The sequence below is a fragment of the Cylas formicarius genome, unplaced genomic scaffold, assembly GCF_029955315.1.
Source record: "Cylas formicarius isolate icCylForm1 unplaced genomic scaffold, icCylForm1.1 PGA_scaffold_6__28_contigs__length_40554024, whole genome shotgun sequence".
NCBI lineage: Eukaryota > Metazoa > Arthropoda > Insecta > Coleoptera > Brentidae > Cylas > Cylas formicarius.
The window spans coordinates 11084163-11108543 of NW_026844347.1; the positions used below are offsets into that span (position 1 = coordinate 11084163).

Consider the following 24381-nt stretch of genomic DNA (forward strand, 5'->3'; position numbering starts at 1 on the left):
CCGGCTGTCCCAGTAAAGCTAACGAGGCACGATATTAGGAAAACGGATTATCCTAGAAATTTGAAATTCAAATATTTGTTTCATGGTCTTTCAAAGGAAAGTAGTGGGGGGTGTTCGAATATTTTCTCAAATAAATGTCGATAACGCGAAAAAGGCTTAAGCATTTTTATAAATTCGAAGCCGTTAGAATGAATTGATTCTAATTACAATTTGCTGAAAAATGCAATAATATGCTTATTTACTACATTAGATTATTAAAAAGTGTAAAACGTGCTGGTCAAAACTGCTTCCCAAAATCTTTTATCTCAACCCGAAATAAAAAGTTTGAATTTTGTTAATTATCCCGAATGTACCAAATGAAATGCTAAATTATGATTTAGAGTGCCAAATAATATTTACAAATCTTCAGGATTCCGTTATTACAGTGACTTCTCGAAGTTTGGTTACTTATCTTTATTCCTTTTTTTTTTAAATACTTCGAAGCGCACAAAATTATCCAGTAGAATACATTAGCCGGTGTTAATATCTTCGTCCGTTTTAATTTATAATTATCACTTATTTAATTCACGCAAACTAATTAAAAATATTGTGAACAATTGTTAAGGACTAACTAATTTTATTTATTATTGAATTATTTAAGTAGAATTGAAATAATCAGTATTTTCCTTTTTTTTTCTTGGCAGATTTGCATACATTTTTTTTCAAATTTCTAGAGCCGTCCTTTTTTTAATACCGTAACTTGATTTTATATTAGGATAGTAATAATATTTATGCTTTTATTTATTATAAATTTATTATCCACCAAAAACAGAAACCATGCGTTAGTTTAAAAAAATTAGAAATACTTTCCAACAATCTTAAACAAACGTTTCTCTACAGTCAATTGCTAACAATAAATTTTTAGATTTTAGGTTTAATCCAGACCTGCGCAGTTGCAAATTGTGTTCGGAAACTACGAGAGAGTCCATTAAAGTTAAACGAACGAAGTAATTTTAAGATAATATTAATTGAAATAACGCAACAAATGTGTAGTTTTGGTTTCAGGCGCAGAAAGAAAAGTAAACATGTTGAAATTAGAGACACAGCAGCACCGGTCTTGAAAATTTGTCCTGAAGAAGTGGTGTTTCACAATTGCAAAAGTGGAGAAACTTCTAGCGTAATCTATATTATCTCATTATTTGTTCGACTTACAAAGACAGAAGTTACAACTCGAATTTAAAAATTCGAAAAAAAGTTGTTTGCATAACTTCCATTTTTTAAGTCTCCATACATGGAGTAAATGTCATATTTTTGAATAAAAAAACAGTAGGTTACTGCTTTTTGTACAAACATGTATAGATGATGTTATGTGATTAAATACGAAAGATTTCCTAGTTAATTTTAAGACAAGAAGTTCATATAAATTTGGTCCGCAAGGCTTTCGTTTTTGAGATACAGGGCGTTACAGTTTTATTTTTTTTTAATAACGTTTGAAGTAATTTTGGTATTTAGATGGAAATTTATACTCTGCGGTCTTCTTAAAGTAAGATATTAGGGCTTGAAATAATCGAGCGATCAATAATAAAGTTCCAACATTTTAAAATAATTTTCACTTTATTTTATAATTCTACCATCTTTAACAAATACAGTTAGTTATTTCAATTATTAATTCGATTTAATTAAAAGGCAGTACAACAAACATTTTCCTAAAGATGGCCGCCATCTCAAATAATGCCGTTTTTAGGCCGATGCCGATAACTTTTTATTAGCAACTAACAAATTCATAGTCAGTATAAATACAGACATTTTATTATAGTTGCAGCTGTTGAAAAATGGGTCTAATTAAGTAAATAATAGAATTTACATCTTTTTTTTTATGAGTTATGATTTTCTTATATTGACTGCTGAACTATTTTGTTAATTAGTTAATTAATTAATATTGCGCATATATCACTCTTGAAATTCCTTTAAAATTTCAGGTGAAACGTTCTCTAAAAAAAGTTGGCGTTCAATGAAGTGGACATCAATGATTCCCACCCAAACTTTGAAACAATACTATATTTGGAAATTATATAATTAGAGAGGTTTTGGATAAATTTTAGCCCATACCTGATTATCATAAAAAATTATCAATAAAAATAACACCGAATATTAAGAGTATTGAACTATGACTTAATCAATATCAAAGTGGTGTTCTTAGAGGAAAATCCTTTAGGCAAGGGGGCCTGCCTGTACTTGTTGAATATGGTAATAGGTAAGGCTGCTAATTTCTTAAAATCTGTCATACAGTTACATCCTGAAAGTTTAATACCACTGCGAGTAGTAAAATTCATTTTGGACTGCTTCCACGCTCTGAGCTGTTCTATCTAAGTCGTTCTAAAAAAACTGCAGGCCTCTTAAAACACCTGTTTGACAAAGTCTTGTGTGGGGCTTAATAAAATATTGTGCTACGATTTAGAGCTTTGCAAAGCAATTGGAATTTTTGCCCACTCTGAACTTAAAGTGATAACCAAATACAGCAATTTTGAAGCGCAGCTTTTGAAGGGAATTGTAGAAAGATATTCGTTGTTGTACTGCTAATTAATTAATAATTAAAATAAATAACTGCATTTTTTGAAAGTAGTAGAATTATAAAATAAAGCGAAAATAATTTTAAAATGAAACTTTAAATTTAATGCATTGATTATTATAAGGCCTAATATCTCGAGAACAGCTGCTCATGGCGACTTCTACATAGTAAACCGATTTTACGTAAAAAAGATAGCGAAATCTATTTTCCTTTATCTTACCTTTACTCTTCACTTCAAAAGAGAAGTGAAATATGAAGGGGTGTCCCTACAAGTCGGAGCCATGCTAAAATCATATTGAAATTTCGCTTGTAAAAAAACCGCATACCAATTTTTAACCAAATATCAATGCTACTTTATAGTATATTTAGATAAAATAACGAAGGACGTCTATCTATAGTTCTATGCTATTTTTTTTTGTAAAATCGGAAAAAATTAATAAAAAAGACAATGAGAAGTAAGGCAAAATTATACTTTATGACATTATTACATATAAAAACGTTCTCACAACACAATTTTTTTTACGCCAGATTTTGGTTAGCTTAAAATTGTAATGTTGAATGACTCTTTTTGACATATAAACAATACTATTGGTCATAGGAGTTGAGGAAGAAAATTGCTGCAAATACTTTTGAAGTTCCTATATCTACTGCTAGGATGCGTAATTGCTGAGGTGATATAAAGAATGCATTTTCCTTAGGAAATTCTTAGTATAGGTGGAGAAAGAGTCCTTTCACGTTGAAACTGCCTAAATATTGTGTCTTTTTGTTTTAAAACCTTGTGCTGACTTAAATAAAAAACGCGCATGTCAAATTGATCCTTCCTGCATTCTTCAGTTTCCAAGTTCATCATTTTTTTGATTCGATTGATATTCCTATGGATTGTTTCCCAAACTAATTCGACTATTAGTTCTCTAGATTTAGTACCTTGCCATCAATAACGAATCACCGGACATTTTTGTTGATTCTTGTAGAAAACGATTAAAATTATCAATGTTCATTCCGAATTGGATGGTGTAAGCATTATTAAGCTTCCAAAGGCATCTCAGGTTACAATAGAGTTTGGTGGTGGTAAACTGGCTCCCGGAATGTCGTTGAATGCGAGAGTATTTTACACTCAGGAAGGAGTCTCGATGGTTGACGATGAAGCAATATTTAAAAGCACGAAAGGTTCGTTCCTTAAATATTTGTTTATACAGGATATCGTCTAATTCATAGAGACCGTACTGGTATCTGCGACTGTTAAAGTTGCGATTATCGTTAAACTCGAAAAAGATTGTCGAAAAAATTCCTAAATTTCTATTACATTCCGAAAAACACAGTGACTTACGAAAATATAAAAATTTCCTCATAAATAAATAAGATTGAGAGTTTTATTATTGTTCGCGCGCTCTTTCACATGTTATATTTAAATTTAAATACATTTCGTTTACAAGAAACCATCATAAACTTAAAAACAATTAGCTTGTTGCATTTTTTTCGTAATAATTATAAAAACCGTATTAAATAAAAATAAACTGATGATGGTAGCATACAAACGAGAAGTTTTTGACGTCTAGAAAATGACTGTATTAAAATAAATAAATTTGCATTCGTTTGCATATCACCATCATCAATTTATTTGTCTAAATACTGACTTGGTGTTCATATACATTACAAATAAATGCAAAAGGTTATCGTTTTAAAATTCATAAAGAAAAGCAAAATGCGAACTATTTCGAGTTGTTATGTAACACCGGTTAAGTAGCAAAAACTGCACATAACCTCAATCCCAAATACTCCCGCAGCGTGGTGCCCCGCCCGCCATACACTTTGAGCACATTTTTTTAAAACATCGATCTCTACCGAAAATAATGCCGCAAAAAATATGATGTGTTGTATATTTATAAAAACAGGTATGAATTTCCTAAGGTTAGTGGTGGAAATAAATATCCAAAGAGGAAGAAAGAAAAATACTTAAAATTTTTTCTTTATCAAATTCTATTATAAAAAGTACATAAAAAAGTATTACCAACGAAAGACTTTTAAAAAAAGTTATGGGTGGGAAATATCTCCTTTGTGAGAACAGTTGTAATACCATGACAATATTTGAATTATTCTGTAAAAGTAATACCAACAAATGTTTGTAAGATGAGTGAGATGAGTGTCGATCCAAACATCTTGTCAAATAGGCACCGTTTGCCTCTTATCTGTGACAAAACACGTTCTTATGATTTCTTTTTAAGGCGACGTCGTTAAGGTAAAAATCAGAAGCACTCGTGATCCACCAAAACTTTATGGATACATATACAAGACCATAGAAGAAGGCACTTTTTTTGCGAAAGTAGATCAAAGTTCGCAAAATCTATCGATAAATTGCGGAAGTTGTTTTGTGACTAAATGTGTGCCTCTAACTTTGATACTAAAAAATGTTGGTTATGGCAGCCGTTTCCTTATGGTGTCGAAGGAGAATTGGCTTGATAAATACTTTTCGGTAAGATGATGTTGAGTCTAAGCTGTAATTTGTCTTCATCGATTTGAAAACTTGCATTCAGATCTTTGCAGACTTTGCCGCTAAGGTCTCTGAAATGTTTCATTTCTATTCTAGATATTAATATGTTTTACCCGCTTACTTTTTTTTTTTCTATAACACAAGTTCACGTTATTTGAGTCTTTCTTCCTTCTTTCGAACACCTAAGTGCCAATATGACTTGCTATGCGACCACATACCATTGGCTTAAGGTTGAAGTATTTTCTCAATGTTGACTCCGAAACCAAGTGCCATTTTAAAATGTGTAGCCACTTACTGACGTTTCGCTAATCATCCTGTTGGCTTCTTCAGTGCTTAACTTGAAACTGGCTCACATTCTACTCTGTGCCCGCTTATATACTATTTGAGGGAACGGATTTAAAGGTGAGCCATAAACATTACCTCGGATGATTGATTCCCTTATTGGTGAAAGATTGTTTGGTTGCCTATAGATTTCTATAGATTCTAGGATTTTTCTTTGGTTCTAATGGAATAGATTATATTCAGCAACCGAATAGGATTTGATGTCCTTTTGCTCCGCCATCCTCAAACAGTATATAAGCAGGTACAAAGTAGAATGCGAGTCAGTTTAAGTTAAGCTCTGAATAACCGACGCACTAGAAATCTGGAAGATTTGTAAGTATTTTTGCAGTAGTAAGTTTTTTTTGAAAAATGAATTTAGTTTTCATTAGTTTGTAATGAATATTATATGGTGTCGAAAAATAATTTATAAACCATGGAAGTTTCGAGAAGGGTCAGTCTTTAGAAATGCCACTTTATAGCAGATAAACAATTGCGCTCGGTCACATCAATGGCAATTAAATGTTACATGTCAGAAATTAGAACAGTCAAACAAAGTTTAATAATACTATTATAAATCCTTGCTTTTTTAAAATGAAAAATAATTAACCATTTGTGAATAGTCAAACATTTCCAGATTACTGGGAATCCTGCGTTATTAATGAAGGTTTTGTGAATTAATGGATTAACTTTATAACAAGTTAATCAAAAGGTTATTCTGGACTATTTTGTAAACACAGCAGGTGTTGACATAGATCTCGACTAGTGTATAGAGCGAATTTGCTAAAATATGGAACAAATTCATGTAAAAATCAGGTATTGCATTTCAAGAAAAATGCTCGCACACGTCCATCATAAGTTTTTCTTGCGAATTTTTTGCAGTAATCAGCAAATATACGAGGGTTTCGCAAAAAGTAGAGGATGCTATCAATTTTTTTTTTAATGAAACACCACTTTTTAAAATCCATTATCGAATTCTGCGTCAAATTTCATGTATAATTGATGTAGCACACCCTAATCTATCCCTTACTTTTTACGGGCAAAGGAATAAAAACAGAAATTTAATTTCGAAATGAACATTGTCTCAATAATATTTTTGTCAGTCAATGAAACCCAGAGAACTGAAATTTCAATTTATCAAAATATCATAAAGAACCATTACAATATCCAACAGTGGGTAAAATTGAGATAAAATTAATAGAAATTGTAATGAGAACACAAGATTAAACATTCAATCAGAAGTTGAGGATAATCCCCATCGAGCATCTTCTGAAGTAGCTTGAAATAATTATATTATCCAACGAATAGTTTTGCGTATGTTACATATTATTGTGTATAGTATTAAAAGAAGAACATTATCTTTCGTACCAAATTACATCACTACATGTGCAACTGAAATCCATTTTTTCATCATCAGATACCGTTTAGTGATCGTCAGGTTTTGGTAAATTGGAGTACAAAGAATCCCTGACGGATGAGATATAATCATCCATAAAAAATAAATGTTTGGGCAGGGATTTGATATTGCAAAACAAAATTATTAAACCTCTTTTCTTCGATCAAAATATTACTGGAGCCTGATATTTACAATTTCTTTGAAATTATTTAGTGTTAAAATTACTAGTATGCCAAATTTCAGAACGATTGTGCTCTGCCCCAGTTTCCTCGACAACTGCGTGAATATTTAAATACCCTATAGCCAGGCGATGGCTGATAGAAGGGAATCAATAGAACGATCTGTAAAGAAAAACCACAACATTTAGATAAACTGTAATTTAGAATCAGATACGAAATAAGACATATTAATGAAAATATCCTGAGTATTGTATTGGAAGAGTTTTCAAACCTAATAAATTCGACGCAGAATTCGAAAAAGGAATTTGGCATTGAACATCTACTCTTTGACGCACCCTGTATATTTTCCCGTAAATACAAAAAATGAACAAGAAAAAAGCTATGATGGTCTTGTGCCAACATTTTTCTTGAATTCCAATACCTGATTTTAAAATTAATTTGTTCGATATTTCCATATTTTAGCAGTTCACTCTTTATCTAGGCATATAATAAACTTGTTGTTAATTCTTAACTGAAGCAAGCGATAGGTTAAAAGTCGAATTTAGCAACCAAATTTGCTGGCTGGTGGCTTTGGTGGTTTGGTTGACGTAGACTTAAAGTGTTTCCTTGTAGATGGACTTAATAATTTTGCTTATACCAATTGTTGCGGTTGTTTTAGTTCAAAAAATGTTTTTTTTTTAATGTCAAGAACGTAGACGTTTGAAGGTATTTATTTAATATGTGCAATAGCGTGTTAAAATTTGTATTTCCTAACAAGAGTTTTCACGTATCTCAAATTTGAATATACCAACCACCTTTGCTGGTTAGGTTGACGTAGTGATCAAGTGTTTATTTGTAGATGGACTCCAATGAGCTTCAGACTAGCAGTTTTTTAATTAGGCCTGCTTACTTTGAACTCGGCTCAAAGGAAATTTTAGAAATATGCATCATTTTCCACCCTCAATCTTGTGGGACTCACATTGAATCGCTGTATTTGATTAGCGATAGTAATTACTGCCAACCATTAGAAATTTTTGGAAACGCCGTCTACTTTACAAGAGGAATAATAAGCGTTTTCGTAAGTTAAAATCAAAATAAATGTTCAATTTGAAATGGTTCCGCATGTTTGGTTTTAGGTTAACCCGTCTGAGCAAGATATTGCTAAAAGCGGAAACCATTGCATATTTTTAGGGCGCACCAGTGTAGATGTTGTCCGTTCTGTTACTTTGGAAATTTTCAACAACAGGTACGCTAATCTTTATAATCTGTAATTGTTTTGGTTACTGTAGACTTTCGCCAATTCTTGATTTGCAACATTTGGTGACAATTTTGTATTTCAACCTGAGTATATTTGGTTTTGTTTCGTAAGACGTGTACTTTGTAAAACGAGGAGAAAAGCCGCAAATTGATTATTACTAATTAGTTTCAATTCACTTCTTCCAAAATCGACTAAGTAAAGTGAAAGAATAATCGAGGGAATAATACGCTGGAATCAAACGCTGTTGGACCGCTGTGTTCATAGGAAATTTGAACCAAACTCACGTTAAAATACCTAACTAACTAAACGTTAGGGGGCTATTAGTTAACAAAAACAGCAAATCATTTCTGAAGAGGGGAGGGGAAGGGTCGGAAAAGCATAGAAGAGGCATAAAGTTAATCTATCAAAATTTTCAAATTCATGTGTTTATAAATCTTCTGGAGCTTAACTAAAATTGGCTCGCATTCTGCTCTGTACCTGTTTATATATTGTTTTACGGGGAAGGAGAAACATTAAGGCTTCCTCTTTATCAGAATCCGTGAACAAATTTGTCACCCCTCATGACTCTAAAATTCCTCGTCTCTACGGACGCCCTATGATTAACAAACTAGGATTACCCCTTCGACCTACTGTCAGCACCACTGGTTCGCCAATATATTCTGTGGCAAAATATCTGGATAAAACCCTTTACAGGGAAAACTGATAGTATCGTATTTAATTCCTTTTATTTCATTGAAAAATTGAAAACCGTTACATTAGATTCGAAGATTATTCTAGTTACATTCGACGTTTCTTTACCAAATTCCTAATTACTGAAAATCCCAACATTATATCAGATATATTAAAATTCAAAAATCTGGAACCAAACCTTCTTATCTTAATGGAAAAATGCTTGTCTTATTATTTATTAGTTATTAGGGATGGAGCGATGCGGTTTTTGAAATACTGTGCTCGACGCTCCTAGCTGTCTTTGTTTATGGGATAATCGGTAAAACAGCAAAATTTGGCTATTTTACTTACTCTTTGTATTTTAAACGCCCTCTTTCGTAATGAGATGATAAAAACGGACCCTATAGATTTTTTTACGTAGATTAAAATTTTTTCTTTTAGAAAGTACGAACCAAAGTAGTCCTTTCTTAAATTGTATATTTAGGGTTTTTGAAAAATATATAATTGCTTAAATGCAGTTTTTCAAATAAACAAAAATTACTGTTCCTGTTTTCTATCTGTTAAGTGCAAACCGCAAAATACAAAATATAAGAAAACTTCTCAAACTGATTTCCATCAGTCTCCAGGCATTTTTCACGTACTTTGCTAATTCTTCTTTGGGTATTTACGAGGTCTTGGTTCTATTTGTAAAAATGCTTGCTTCACGGATTCACGTACCTTATTCACGTAATTACGTTTTAAGTGTCCCTAGAAAAAAATCTAAAATAGATATGTCAGGCGACCTCGCGGGTCATAGCACGGACCGACGGGTTGTAATCGAGCTCTGTGGAAATTATTTCTCCAAATACCTATTAACTATTTGGGAATTTTGTGCTGGGGCACCATTCTGCTGGAAGTAGGTTTCCTCTCTTCTGGCAAATCTGGTAATATATTTTTCAAATTATTACGGCACCTTTCAGCTCTAAGGCCAACCTAAAAAATATGGCCGTTGATTTTGTCGTCAACAACGAAGCGAAACGAATATATTTTGGACCTTGAATATGGCAGTGAGATTCGTGAGAACTTATTATTATTATTATTATTTATTAAATTTGACACAAAATTCTTCTTTCACTTTCCGGCATGATTCAACGAGTGTTACGTTCATGAATGCCATATAGATCTGGATCTTGAACGTTGGCTTATTAAGTGATCCAAAATTCAGGAAATTATGTTTTGTGACTAGGTCGTCGTCTTTCAAGTCAGATTAATTTTAAAAAATCTGTATAAAATATATTTGGAGTAATTTTCTTAAGTAGAAAACAGTTTATTGAGTCCGAATTTTATTTCGGTGTTTCGATATATCCAAAGCAAGGAAAACCTTTAATCCTTTTTTGTGCGATAAAAGTAAAAACTGCCTAACACTGTGTAACAGCATTGTCAACTTTACTTGATTATTTGATAAGATTTTTTTTGCAGCCCGATGTTTCTAAAGTTCTTCATCGGATGGGGAAACAAATGTGACCATCGTAATAACGCGGAGTGGATTAAAATGGGAATTGAAGGAAACAAGCTGGTCCCTTTCGGATGCAAGGAAATTTTGTTGTACGTCTACACGGATAAACTGAAGCCCGGATATAATTGCGTGCATTTAGCGTAAGTTTATTTTGCCAATATCTAGTGAAGTTTTAGAAATATATTCTTTTAGACTGTTTATAAGCGATGTGCCTGTAATTAGTTTGAACGAAAATGAATATTTTTTGGTATCTACCAAAGAGGAGTCCCTGGAAAATGCCATAGAAAATCGCTCGGTAAAAATGTGTTTCATTTTTGACTGTGTATAGTAATAGCAAAAATATTCTGCAGAATGTTGATGTTCAATGTATAGAAGTCGAGATTGCTTGTTGTATGGATACCCAGTCGCCATCTCGCCAACCAGAGCTGAAAACTGTTGAGTAAGAACCTACCAATTTAACAAATTTATTTATGAAACTACAGAAATTAACGGCACCTTTTAAGTATAATTTTCTAATTGTTGTAGTTTTTGTCGTAATAATAAATTTGTGGAAATCTAGGAAACTTTTTTTTAAGTTACTTAACTATTCAAAAGACGAGGGAGAGAGTAATAAAGAAATAGATATAAAAAGGAACTGAAATTAGGAGAAATAAAACCTCTTCTTATGCAAGGATCAAAAACTGACATAAACAACTTCTGATCTATTTCTTCTCCGCCCAATATCTGCACTTTTTAAAAAAAATTATATCTCAATTAGCAAAAATTGAAAGCAAATTTCTAGAATTTGGCATGGGAACTCAAGATAATTGTTAGAGTAATTGTTATGCTCTAAAGAGACTGTAGTTATGTGAGTCTCACTTAAAAGTAATTTCAGAAATTTGTGTTGAACGCTTTTGATGCATTTTTCCATTGAAACAAATAGACTTTTTGGTTTTTGTTTTGTGTTGCTCATATTTTTAAATTTATTTATGCATGGGCAAAATATTTTTAAAAAACAATGATAAAACACTAATTTATTAGCACCCTAAACGGCTGCCAATTTATTTGTGGTTTTTATATATGTTACTTGTAACTTGTATATGTAACTAATAACTCTGTGAAGATTAAAAAAAAGTTAATGCACACAAAATAACTTAATTTAAAAAAAATGCATTTTAAAAACAATGTTGTGTGGCTTTTTCCAGTTACTGCCATTTTAAATATCACTGTTGACATTTACCTCTACTAATTGGCAGTAGAAAAAACCCGGTATTGGCTGATATCTTAGTACTTGGCTTGCTACTGAACCAATGCAAAATGCTTATTTTTCAATTTAAAAAAAAATAATAAATAGGTGTGTTTAGTTAAATTAATATTTTATTCCTGTCTTAAGCAAACAGATTAAAATATTTGACCACATAAATTATTTGGGAATTTTTTTAGTTTTTTGGCAAAAAATAAAAAAAATATTAAGTTGATTATAAATAAATTATGAAGCATAATTAAATTATAATAAAAGTAAAGTAACAAAGCGGCGAATACCTGCGGATCATTTATAAGGGTTTTGTAGTAGAATTTGTTACCAAGTAATTCGATATAACCATATTATCAAATTTTACGTTTTTTTATAATTTAATTTTTGCTCATTCTGTATTAATTTACATCTAAAATATTTACTCTATATAATAAATAAGCTGTTATTTAGCCTAGATAAACAGGACACTCAGTATATATGATAAATTAAGATTAAAAAAATCTAGATGGAACCATGCAACTTTCATATTTAACTTTATCTCTCTCGTTCGAAGTTTCTGAGTTCAGGACGTGGGGAACCATATTTTGAATACCCTGCGCAGATTAACATTAGCTACAATTTGTTTAAGGCACAATAAACTACAACCACCGATACCGACAATAGTTTTCTCGAAATCATTCTTGGAATTTGGAACGGTGCCTGAGGGTATCGATTATCAAGGGAAATTGTTCTTAAGAAATTTGAGTTCAAACGAGGTGCGATGGTCATTAGTCGAGCTTAGCTACTATGTCGATCGTTCCCCTTATATGGAAATTGAGCGCTACTCAAATTTATCCAGCGACGAAGGGTACCTAAAACCTGGCGGGAAACATTGCCTAATATACAGAGTTGTCAACAAAAGTGCAACTCAGCATTTGTCCATTTTAATACTCTATAGCGAGAAGGATGGCGAGCTAAAAGCCGAAGATGCCTGCTTGGTGACATACGAGATTGTTAAACAAAATGTCGTCATAAAAACAAACGATTCGGACGATCCTGTCATCACACCGGGGCACATATTATATACGGATGTCCCCGTAATCATATCGATTGAATTAAAAAATTTGAGCACGATAACTGGATGTTTCTATTTCCTGAAACATGTTGGAAAGGATGCAAACAAAATATCCATTAAATATAAACCTTTATTTGGTAAGTCAGTTTAATTAATAAGTTGGTTAGTGTTTTATTCGAATTGAAAATTCAAATTCAAACATTCAATCGACCAATTTTGCATGTAGGTCGCCATGTCCACTAGTTTGCCTTTTTTACATATTTACCAATTATTACCATTGTTCTTTGATCTGACGTTATCGATACTCTGCCACTGTCTACGACATACATCTTTCGTACAGCTCCACCTCTTCATATTCTTATTTCCATTTCCTTTTTTAGTTTCTTTGCGAATTGTTCGACATAGGCGTGCTCCACTGGTTCAATTTTCTTCTACCATCGCACAATATAAACTGTTTTTTCGTTTTTTGTTCTAACTGAACCTTGATCGCCCATTGTTACCGATAATAAGGACAATCCACCATAGCTATTTTAGATTCTTGGTCGGGTTGGTCTGCATTCGAGGTCCACGACAAAAGAAGGCAGTGTATTGGTTGCTTACCCCAGATTTCAAAATCTCCTGCATTGAATGCTACGCTAACAGACCTTCAAGAGTAAAAAGGGTCTAAAAGATATAAAAGAATTTCTTCGTGCCAATACATTAAATTGAATCTAGATACTGATATTAGAGGCAAAATATTTTCAGATAAAAGTAATAAAAGGGTCCTGTGTTCTTCTTTGAGATGACCTTCATGATGTTACGTCAAAGAAGGTTTGTCATAATAAATAAGAACTAAAAGTTCAGATTTTCACGAAATTATATATTTTGACATGACAATTGTTTCGGCAACACTTTGTCTTTATCAAATGGTTTGTCATATCTAAGTTGCCTTGGTTCTTAGAATTTTTTTGCTAATTATTGGGTATACGACCCTCGTTCTTGATTCTTTTGTTCACATTGACGCACTAATTCTCTTTTTTTTCCATTATGTCTATTGGTAGGGTATGAGCGATTACCATAAGTGCGATACTGTGCATTGCTTTTGGATTTTGTATATTTTTGTTGCATTTCAGTTTTGGTTTGGGCTTCCAGTTGAGTTTTCTTATTACCTTGCCATCATTTTCCGCTATCTTTTTGGCATAACTCATATGGCGATTTTTGTCTAAATATACACATGAGTATTTGATAGCATCTCGTGTGGAAATCCTTATCCCGCTTAAGTTGATGGTAGCAAATCTTATCGTTCCAGCTGCAAGCAGAACCACCTCTGCCTTCTGCGGGCAAAGTTTGAGCTTTTTGATGTTCATCCAGTCAACCACTTTCTCTAGGACCTTGTTGGCTATCTCCTCAATACGGTTATCGGTTTTCACTGTTATCATTATCTTTAAATAATTCGCGTAGACAAGCAGTCTGAATCCTCCTGGGGCATGGAGTCTCAAGATACTGTCAGTACAGTACAAGTTTCATAGCACCAAGCCCTATGCTACACATGTGATCTCTATTTTACGATTTTGATTTTTGGTTGATCATTTTCTTACATGGCATAACAAATCAGGAATTATTATAACAAAAAGTATTTACTGGTAAGCCGAAATTATAAATAATATTTTTAAAATTAATTTATAACATATGTTATAACTATTTACTCATATTGTAATATTTATTATTTTTATTACAGTTATTATTATTATTAGCATTATCATTATTATTATTTATTATAATTGTTATTATATTTCTGATACTTATACAACTATTATGTTGTAGGGAGACTAGGCCCTTCTGGTAGCAAACGGGTTGATTTAAAAGTGACGTGTCATGACCTAGGAATTTTTGAAGAAATTTACATTCGATGTTTCGTGGGGTGCGGCCAAGAAATTCTACTCACCAAACTTATCTGCTTAGTGGACTGTATTCACGTCAATTTCCATTTGCCAACCGATACAGCAGGATATAAAAAAATACCGTGGCCACCAAAAGTGGTTTATGAAGGCGCTTGGAACGACTGTCGGTGTAAAGAAGACGTAACAATTTGCATTTTTGCTTCAATAAGCTTATACAGGGTTATACGCGGTTGATGGCAGGTTGGACGTTTATAGAAAATGAAAATTTCACGTTATTTAATATTATAATGCTACTTTTGTTTTATACAGTAAACAGACTTTTTCCTAGGCATTTTACAAAAAAACGACATTATGCGGACATAGAATATATTTTTCGTTATGCTGACTAAAATTTAAGCAAATTGATAAAATGCCGGCAAAACAAGAACAGAAACATGTATATCATGTTGTGTTCTAACACTTTTTGTGACTTGGATTTGTAATTATCATTTGTTACTCATGTTAATAAGGCAGAAGTAAAGCTATGGATTTATCATACGCTGCACTAGAGACTTATAAACACTTAACACTTCATTAGATAAAATATACCTATTAACTTTAGTACCTACCTAACGCAAATAAATAATAAAAATAAAATAAACTAATAAAATATTTATATAATTTAACATTTAGGCAGGTAGGCATGTACCCACGCTGTTGGCAATATAATAAAACTAACAAAAAATTGAAAAGAAATTCTTTACTTATTACTGCATGTTTAACTTAAATGATTTTGCAAGAGCATAAATTGCTATTTTTATAGCAAGCTCATTTTTCCGTATTGCACTGTTGGAAAAGTGATTAACCTGAAAAATAACCTTAACAAAGTAGGTGCCTCTAAAGTAATTCTTAAAAATGTATTTTCTATAAATGATATTTAAGAATTCTCAACAGGTTTCGAAGATCAGGTTCCTGATGGACTAATTGCTCTCATGGAGGCATATCAGTCAGGATTCGGAGGCTTTAAAAAATGTAGCTCCAAAGTTAGTAGTAAACAGTGCAATATAGAAAAATGGGTTTGCTATAAAAATAATAATTTACGCTCTTCCAAAATCATTTAAGTTTAATATGCAGTAATAAATAAAGAATTTGTTTTCAATTTTTAGTTATACTTTTATTATATTAGTAATAGCGTAAATAGGTACATTCCCACCTACCTAAATGTTAAATTTATGTTATGTTTTCCCTCATGTATTTGCAAACAATTTCGCCGTTAGTAGGTACGTACAGGATTATTCGCCGAATCCGATTTGTGAGCACAAATTAGAGTTTTTTGGGTTGATAATATTTCATTTCATATTCAATTTTAACATCTTACCAACTTATAAAATTAATAATGAAAAAAATGAGGATATAGCAAATAAATTTAACTAATACGATCCGTATATTTTATATTTCAATAAATTAGCGTCTGTCCTTTTTGAATTATGTGATATTTGAAAAAAAAGGTATAACCTTTTTTTTCTACTTTTTATTGCTTCATAATTCACAAATGATTTAGAATTTGTATATTGGGGATTCTTCCTTAAAGAAAATCCTGCATAACTTTGACCTAGAATTAGATCGTTTTTTCTTTTCATTTTGAACGCCATTTACTTCTAACAAGCACCTTAAAATTGATATTTATTTTCCGTTTTACTTTTTTTTTCTTTTATGCTCGGAATTTTCTATTTTTATCTCCCAACATTAAAAATTTAATTTCTAGTAAGAAAAACCCTCTGGATATCGATATGTATTTTATATTTTGAAGCTCTGCTCTGCACAATGTGATTCATATATGATATTATGCTTATCTAATATAGCAACTGGCAAATTATTTGAAATATAGCAAGGATCTGGCAACACTTTTGTTTGCTAGAGGACGTCTTATTAAAATGATCAAATTTTCACTACTTTTTCACATGTCGTTTTTTGAAAACGTCTAATCAGTTAGTCACCAAAACCCACCAAATACAGAGTGTTTTCTAATTGTATGTGGTGTATGTTCTAAACGTCTTAACTCGTGAGAGTGACTCGGGACAGTAAATAATGAAGCTGACTTCTTAAAGTTACACTTTATAGGTAAGTCTTTTAAACTGGGGAATAGAACAACGTGTATTTTGAAATTCTTGTTTACTGCGCAGCAGACTAAATATTTTCACGATACATTAGTGGAAATTAATGTCGCAAATCAAAAACTGCCTCTTAATGCCTAGGGTCTGCACTCCAAATTTTATTAAGATATCCTAAACTATCAACTGTTAAGAAATATTAAGACGTTTGGGACATACGTTCATATGAACTTCTCTTCTTAACATGAAAATAAAAATCACCCCTCAGACACATTTCAATAAAAAAAACACTCCGTATATCAATAATATCCTAGATATATTGCGAGGAAACTCCAATTAATATTCAAGAATTACTTAATGAGGATGGAAATGTACGCATACATTCGCAGTCGGCCGACAAAATTGACACACATTTGAAAGATTTGAAATTCGAATGTCTAAAAGAAAACGTCGTTCGAATATACGATGTGCCTATAAAAAAACGTAAGTGTGTCACGCGAAATAATTGTATTGAGCAGAGAATTAAAAAACGCATTGTGTCCAAAATAAGGATGAACTAATTAGGTTAGGTTAATTAGTTCTGGATTCCGGATTACCATTGTAATTGTTTGCCTAGTGATGCAGAAGAAATCCAGTAATGACAAGTCCGGGCTGTTGGCTGGTTAATCAACAGTTCCTCCATTCCTTATTCTACCATCCAGACATTCCATATTTGGAAATTTTTTACCTCCATGACATTGTGTTGTGGAGTGCCATCTTCATGCCATATTATTAGTGTTGATATCTCCAGTTAAATTTAAATCTACAAATATCGGACCCAGAATAATGTGTGCCTGTAACAGCGCAAAAAATGTAAACCGCATCAGACTGTTATCAATGTTATCAAGATAAATTGGAAGCAACATTGTGCCAATTTACCTTTAGTTCATTAGTTAGCAGGATGATCTCGTTAATCCTCACTAAGCTAAATTACATATTAATACCCAAGTCAGCTACCGTGTTGACGGATTAATATTACATTTTTTTATATTTACTGCAATATTGATTATAACCTTACGCGCTGGTATTTGGACACATAAATGTAAATTAATAATTGTTAAATAAAAAAATTGGTGCCAGTTCCCAATAAATTGATAATAAAATAAATATCTTGTGTTACACAGGGTCGGGTTAAATTAATTATAGATTTAACCCTACCAAAACTAACCAAATAAACCGACCCTTAAAAAGTCCCGATTAGTTACGGAGATTAAAATAAGAAAATTTTCTTAACACGCGCCATTTTGTCCTTTTCTTGGACACACATGCCCCATTTACGCAAAAACAATATTTTAGTGTATTGAAAAATTCAGAGTCTGATCTAGTTCACTTTTAGCCCACAAAATGACATTCTGTATTGAGAATATTACCCCAAAGGTTGCGGGATACACAATCAAATCCACCAATTTTTCTGCAAAGGAAAAAATTGCTTTCGATATGGCTAATAAAATATTCCAAAAATTGGGTAAGTAGAAATAATAAGTAAAAATCATAGATTATTTTAGATCTGAATAAACTTATCTAAATCTAGAAATTCGTTACTTTACTTTTTTTGACGTAAACATGTAAAGCGATTTTGAATATTTTTTTATATTTTTCTGTATTTTGTATAGTGTATTTTAAAACTGTTTATCCTAGAGTTTGAACAAATTATTCTTGTAATTACTGTCTCTGTTTTGTACTACAATTATAACTGGTAAACATGGTATTGTATATGAAAAAAACTTTTTAGGTTGTTACCTAATCCCTCCATTTCGTCTTTTCATTATTTAAAATTTTATATCTGGCTATGACCATTTTGAGGACTCTAGGAAGTGCCGACTAGTTAGTGACGTCTTTCTCGCCACTGCTTGATCAACTCGAGTGAGTGAGCATATAAAATTTAGTTAGTCTTTGCGTTATTCAGTACACAGAATGTGCTATATATGATTCTATGTATTTGGTGGATTTGGTTAGTTTTGGTTAATTTCATCATATAAAATTCTACAAATATGTTATCCTCATCTGACAAAATTAATTTAGATGTACTAAATAGAAACATATTTTCCATTTCTTGCCATTTTCCATGATCGTAAGTTGGCTTCTGCTTTCTTTGAAAAGACAACAAGGTTCGACATCTTCTCCATTTCCACAGCACACATTTTCTTTTTCATACAAACATTTAGCTTTTTTTTACTCGAAAAACCAAGCCATCACGGGTTGACGATCCTTTTTCTCTAAGAATGTTGATCCCAGTTTTTAAGAATGTGATGAAACTCGGGTTCCTTGGCTGTCAAAAAATCTAGGTATTACTTCAGACTAATTTCAAAATAATAAAATAAAATATTTTGAAATTGATAAATAAATGACCTATTGTTGTTGGAATTGATGTAACAATTAAATCGAATTAATCAGTTAATCCTTTTTTAACGAAAATCGATCGAAAATCTTCGAAATTAAATACATATATAGGCATTCAACCTACCTTTAGTCATGTCAAATTAGGTTAAATAATAAAATTTGTACCAGTAACAGCAATTTCCAACTATACTTCTTCTGGTAACGCACTATGTTTTTTTTATTTACGACTTATAATATTCCCCTAAAAAACTCAATTTTAACGATTTTTTTTTATATTTTTGCCCATAACCGAAAAACCCTGTATATAATCCAAAAAAATCCAAAACAGGCCGTCGAGCTTCCGTTTCCTTGGTCCCAAAAATTTTCCTATCGGGAAAACAGTTTTTAAGAAAAGAAAGAAATTTTAATTGTTAATATTAACAAGTGGTGAAAAGAGCTGACAATTAAAAGACAGTGTTTCAGTTATGGCTGATTGTTGTTACTTTTTTGTGAATAACCGGTACACCCGACACATTTTAGAAAAATCTCGTACATCCTCTTGTTCAACATTTTTTTTAAAAGCGCAAACGCTATTCGAGAAATAATTTGTTTCTTGCAAATTCAAACCCTTGCAAATGCGATTTTTGAACTTCAAAAAATTCTTTCTGACCGCTGAGCCGCCAGTTGATATAACTTCCGTCAAAACCAAACACAATCCGTCTTTATAATTTCAAGTCGATAGTCCTGGTTAGTTTCGTACATTTATCTTGGTTCATAGCGATATTCGAAAAACAAAGATAAAACTCGAACTGATCATTTCTTTTCATTTACCAACAGCATACATTCGAAAATGTCGATTTTCTAGATTTTGCGAAAGTAATAAAGGATATAAAAATTTTTAAAAATCCCTATTAAATAAATGTGTTCTAGTTTCGATTTCCAAAAAAACAAAAAAGTGAACTAAATAACTACTTTTTCACTACAGTTTAGGAATTTAAAAATATTTGTATTTTATACGCAGAAGATATTTTGGAACCAATGTTATCAGAATACGGAATCCTTATATATGTGGAAACCGATGGTGGTAGCTTGGGTGCATTCGAATTCATTCCAATTAATGTATTGATTTACTCAAATACCTTCGGAACCTACGTAGAGGACATTGTAGTCGACATCGATAACGTTATCTACTTTGAATTTTCTGTAATAGTCGAGGTAGTAGGATGTCCGCTATACTTACCCATGTTCCAAACGTATACGACATATTATCCCACTTTGAGGTAAAGGTAACCGTAACTAATATCAGTATTAGTATGACTCGTTTGAATTAGAAGTACCTCTTAGAAAAAAACGACATCGATTGAAAATGGGCGTTTTACCGGATTATTTCCAATTCAAACTGTTCAGGGTGATCAGATAAGAAAGCTGGGTACCGTATCTCGGAGACTATTTCTCGCCGTGAGTTGCTGTAAAAAAAATTATAAATATAAGAAATTGATCAGAATTTTTTTTTTAAAGATTAATGTTCTGACCCTGGAAAGTACCGCACCTTAAAAATTAATCAGTTGAACAGAAAATTAAGGATCTGCACACTTATTTGGAACATTTAAATGCGAGAAGATATTTAAGATGTCTGTAGAAAAATGTTTCAGACAGTTTCATCTTGTAAAAGGTGAGAGGATATAAGATTTCTAAATCACCTAGCTGAAAGGAACTTTGTGAAGCTGGGGTAAATTCTATTTGTTTTCTTAAATGGTTTTTACTTTATGTTTTAATGTCAATTGTATGTCGAATGGCATACACAGAGCACTGCTTAAACACAAATCATCAAATGAAAAAAAGACAAAAAGACAAAACGCACAATCAAATGGCCGAGGTATATATAAAATACAAAACTAGATCAGCAACCCCACGCTTGCCACTGTTATCCTTCCTTACATTCTAAACATCACTGACCACATGTCGGAAGATCTTAGGAAACACAACTTGGAAACCAGATTTAGCACTTGTCCAAAAATCTCTCAACATCTTCGATCCGCTGAAGACAAAATTCCGATTGAGCCATCAGGACAGCATTTCATGCAAGTGCGCTAAAGCATACATTGGTGAGAAGAAAAATATCAACTAGGCTTTAAGAACAGTTAGGGTCGTTAGTCATTTCCCACTTTTGGGTCGACTAGTGCGTTCTTCCAGGATTGGTCCTGAACCGGTTAAGGGTTGTCAGGGTTGTTCACTATTAAGGCGAGTTTCAATAAAGTAAGGGTGGTTGCTGTTTATCCGGGCAGGTCAGCAGTATTCCGCCACATAATATGAGAGCTATTGCGGTTGTTTTCAGGACTTCGACATCATTGCCACACTCCAAACCATGTCGTAGACTGAGGTTAGCTCCATGTGGTTTTTTGACGAGATTTAGTACGGCCACTATCTTAAGTTTTTGAATGCTGTAGAAAGTTTTCCCGATTCTAATAACAGAGCCGCAATGCCTGAGGAATTCTGAGGGTTTTACTTCTTTCAATATATTCATGCCCATAACTTATGGAAAGTAGTGGGGATGTTAATTTTAGAAAATAATTATTAATAACTTCAGAATGGCTTAACGCATTTGGTCAAACTTGAAATTGTTATAAAGGTTATTTCTCGATTGATGGTAACGCAACTAGGGGGCGTTTTGCAACATAATTACAAATAAAATTTATTTTCTTTATATTATAGTCACTACACCTGCCGTTGTATTAGATTTCAAGAAAAATGCTCGCAAACATCTTTTTTTTGCAGTAAACAGACCTAGAGATTTGAAATTTTAATTTTTATTGGATATGGAGACAAAACGGGAACTCGGAAGAAGTTTGTCATTTGTTTAACGCAAAGTATCCAGAAAGACCAAATTACAAGATCCACAGTGAATAAAATTGAGATAAAAGTATAGAAACAGGGCATTGCGAAAGATCGTCGATATATAGCTCGTAATGGAAACGTAAAAACACAAGATCCTATTTCCTGACTGCCTCTTGAGGCTACACTTTCGTGACACATGAACATATTCGTTTCATTAGTAGCATGTACAAAAAAATTGTAGATGCAAAGTTGCCTCAGAAAATATACCTTATCCACTGCGGGTTAACATAGGAGTTTATAGTGTTCTCAACAATCTCAAATCAGATTGCTTTTATTGCAGTAGGTTTATCTCTTCTTGCTTCTTTGTGCGCCCTTACTTTTTCGGCTTTTCGTAAATAGAGGTATGTTTGCTTGATGGATCACGCTGTACACGTATCAGCATGATTCCGATTAAAGTAAAGAATTTATTGTAGCCATGCCAGAAGGCCTGGTTTTCTTCAGAACATTACCATAACGCTTTTGACTAATTTTTAACGTTTTTACAAGGAAAAGTTTGCTGATTCGCTTTCCTTGTTGTTTAATTGTAACTGATACTTGTCGCAGAAGTTTTGGTGAAATTTTAAAAAATCCTTTGTAGATTGCATATTTTGATTTCCTGGCGCTTCTCACATATTAATTGTTAATCGAAGAACTCGTTGATGCATTCAATGTAGTTGGGCTGGCAATTTCACTCTCATCCTTTGCATTTAATCTCGTCATATTATTCTACCTACTCTTGCACTTGCATATTGATTATTATTATTATTATTATTATTATTATTGTTTTGGTACATTTAAGATGACCGTGACAACTCTATAAATATTTTTGGCGGAATAGTTTTCGAGATCCACTCTGCATTCTTGTCTGCTCAGTCAAAATTTAAAGCATAAAATTATATTTGAAGGTTAGGGTCTTTATTATATAATGCCGAAGATGTTAAAAGGAAAATTGATATTTTGAATATTTCGTCCATACCACTAAGAGTCATATGGCACACTTTTCTCTATAATTCCGAGAATGACGAAGCACCTTCAAAACCGTTTAACGTCGTTTGCAATTGGTTAGGGGATAAGGACAGTATTCTCCTTGATTTCACAGAACGTTATTTCGGAACCGACTGCTCTCAATTTATACAAGTAGGTTTATAAAAGCAAAAGGGTGCTCAGGATAGCACTAAACGTGTTAGGTGGGAGCGAACCGATTTAAGTTATCTGAATATAAGTGACTTTCGCTGACATTAGTACTCTAGACAAGATTAGTACTCTAGACAATATTCCATCCTGTATACAAGGGGCACTTGAAAAGTTTCTGACCTAACATACAAGACATTTTTTCCTTTTTTTACGTTTTTCTACATAGTCTTTTTGAAACTCGATCCAAATAGTACACAGCGTCCTTCTTCTCAAAATAAGTTTTTGTAATCCGAGCGCAGTTTTTAGATGAGGTCACAAAAAGATGTCGCTTGTTGCTAGATCTAGTCAAACAGCTCAAACCGTAATTCGTGGATTTTCGTTATGGCAATCGCTGAGGTTGTCTTGGCAAAAAAAGATTTTTTTTTTGTTGAAATTGTGCTTGTCAAGTAATGTAGAATGTTCCTTTAATGCTTTCTTCTAAGCTAATCGACTAGCTTTTGGTAGCTAGTGCCGCTATCGTCAGGTTGATGTCGGAAACTAAGGGTCAATGTCATTTTATTGACAAAAATAGGTGAATGTTGAATCAACAGGTGGCAATACAAACCAAGACACCATGTTTTACACTATTTCTCTTTCCCTTTTACAAGTATGAAATGTTAAAATAGAAAATTGTCCCCGAAATTTATCCCTTTCTGAAAATGTGTGCGCAGAGTATAACTTTTGTACTCCCGTACAAGAGTTGCTATATGGTGAAATTAAAAAATTGAAAATATGTTTTGCCTCCGCTCTTTTAGTGATACGGAAGGAAGTACAAGCAAGTATTTTGGTTGAAAATTGAAATTTTCCGCTACTCACATAATTTTATCCATAAAAATTTCGGTTAAGACAAAAAAATATGCATTACTTTTTAGTTTCATCCTGTAGCATCCCTACGGGAGAACAGTCGAATATTTTTTCTGGAAACGAATATTATTCTCTACTCACACATTTTAATCAAGTGTGTAAATTTAGATTACAAAGTAGAACAAAAAAGCTTTTCTATTTTAAAGTTTCATCAGAAATCATAGTCGTTAAGGTTTAGGTTTATTTATTTAACCATGATATACAAAATGTATGTGTAGCAAGTCAAAATAAAATAAACAAATACATATATATGAATAAACTTATTACGAAACAAATTTGCAAAAGTAGACAGGTTACATAGGTTACACATTTGAAAAGTAGGTACTCATCAGTAATGTATAAACAGTTTATTGCCAGTAGATGCTTGACAGCTCTCTTAAAAGAATTGTTACGAAGGTGTTTTTATTACATGGTAATTTATTGCACAAGTTCAGGTTTAAAGAATTTTTAATCGATTTATTAAGACGGTATCGGGAAATCCATCCCATATGGTGACCCACATTGCATTTTAGAGTGAAATAAAC

The 24381-nt window shown here is 32.4% G+C and overlaps 1 protein-coding gene across 1 annotated transcript in view; it reads left to right on the top strand.

Moving 5' to 3' along the window:
- LOC132702970 (uncharacterized) overlaps positions 1-24381 on the top strand; it is a 31890-nt gene that overhangs the window by 656 nt on the left and 6853 nt on the right. Inside the window, exons 2-16 of the mRNA XM_060671917.1 lie at positions 905-986; positions 1033-1156; positions 3520-3715; positions 4771-5018; positions 7768-7986; positions 8045-8154; positions 10294-10470; positions 10523-10625; positions 10681-10769; positions 12193-12755; positions 14422-14678; positions 16903-17071; positions 17964-18092; positions 19968-20226; positions 22726-22957. Of these exons, the coding sequence (XP_060527900.1) occupies positions 905-986; positions 1033-1156; positions 3520-3715; positions 4771-5018; positions 7768-7986; positions 8045-8154; positions 10294-10470; positions 10523-10625; positions 10681-10769; positions 12193-12755; positions 14422-14678; positions 16903-17071; positions 17964-18092; positions 19968-20226; positions 22726-22957 (2957 nt within the window). The remainder of the gene's footprint in view (positions 1-904; positions 987-1032; positions 1157-3519; positions 3716-4770; positions 5019-7767; positions 7987-8044; positions 8155-10293; positions 10471-10522; positions 10626-10680; positions 10770-12192; positions 12756-14421; positions 14679-16902; positions 17072-17963; positions 18093-19967; positions 20227-22725; positions 22958-24381) is intronic.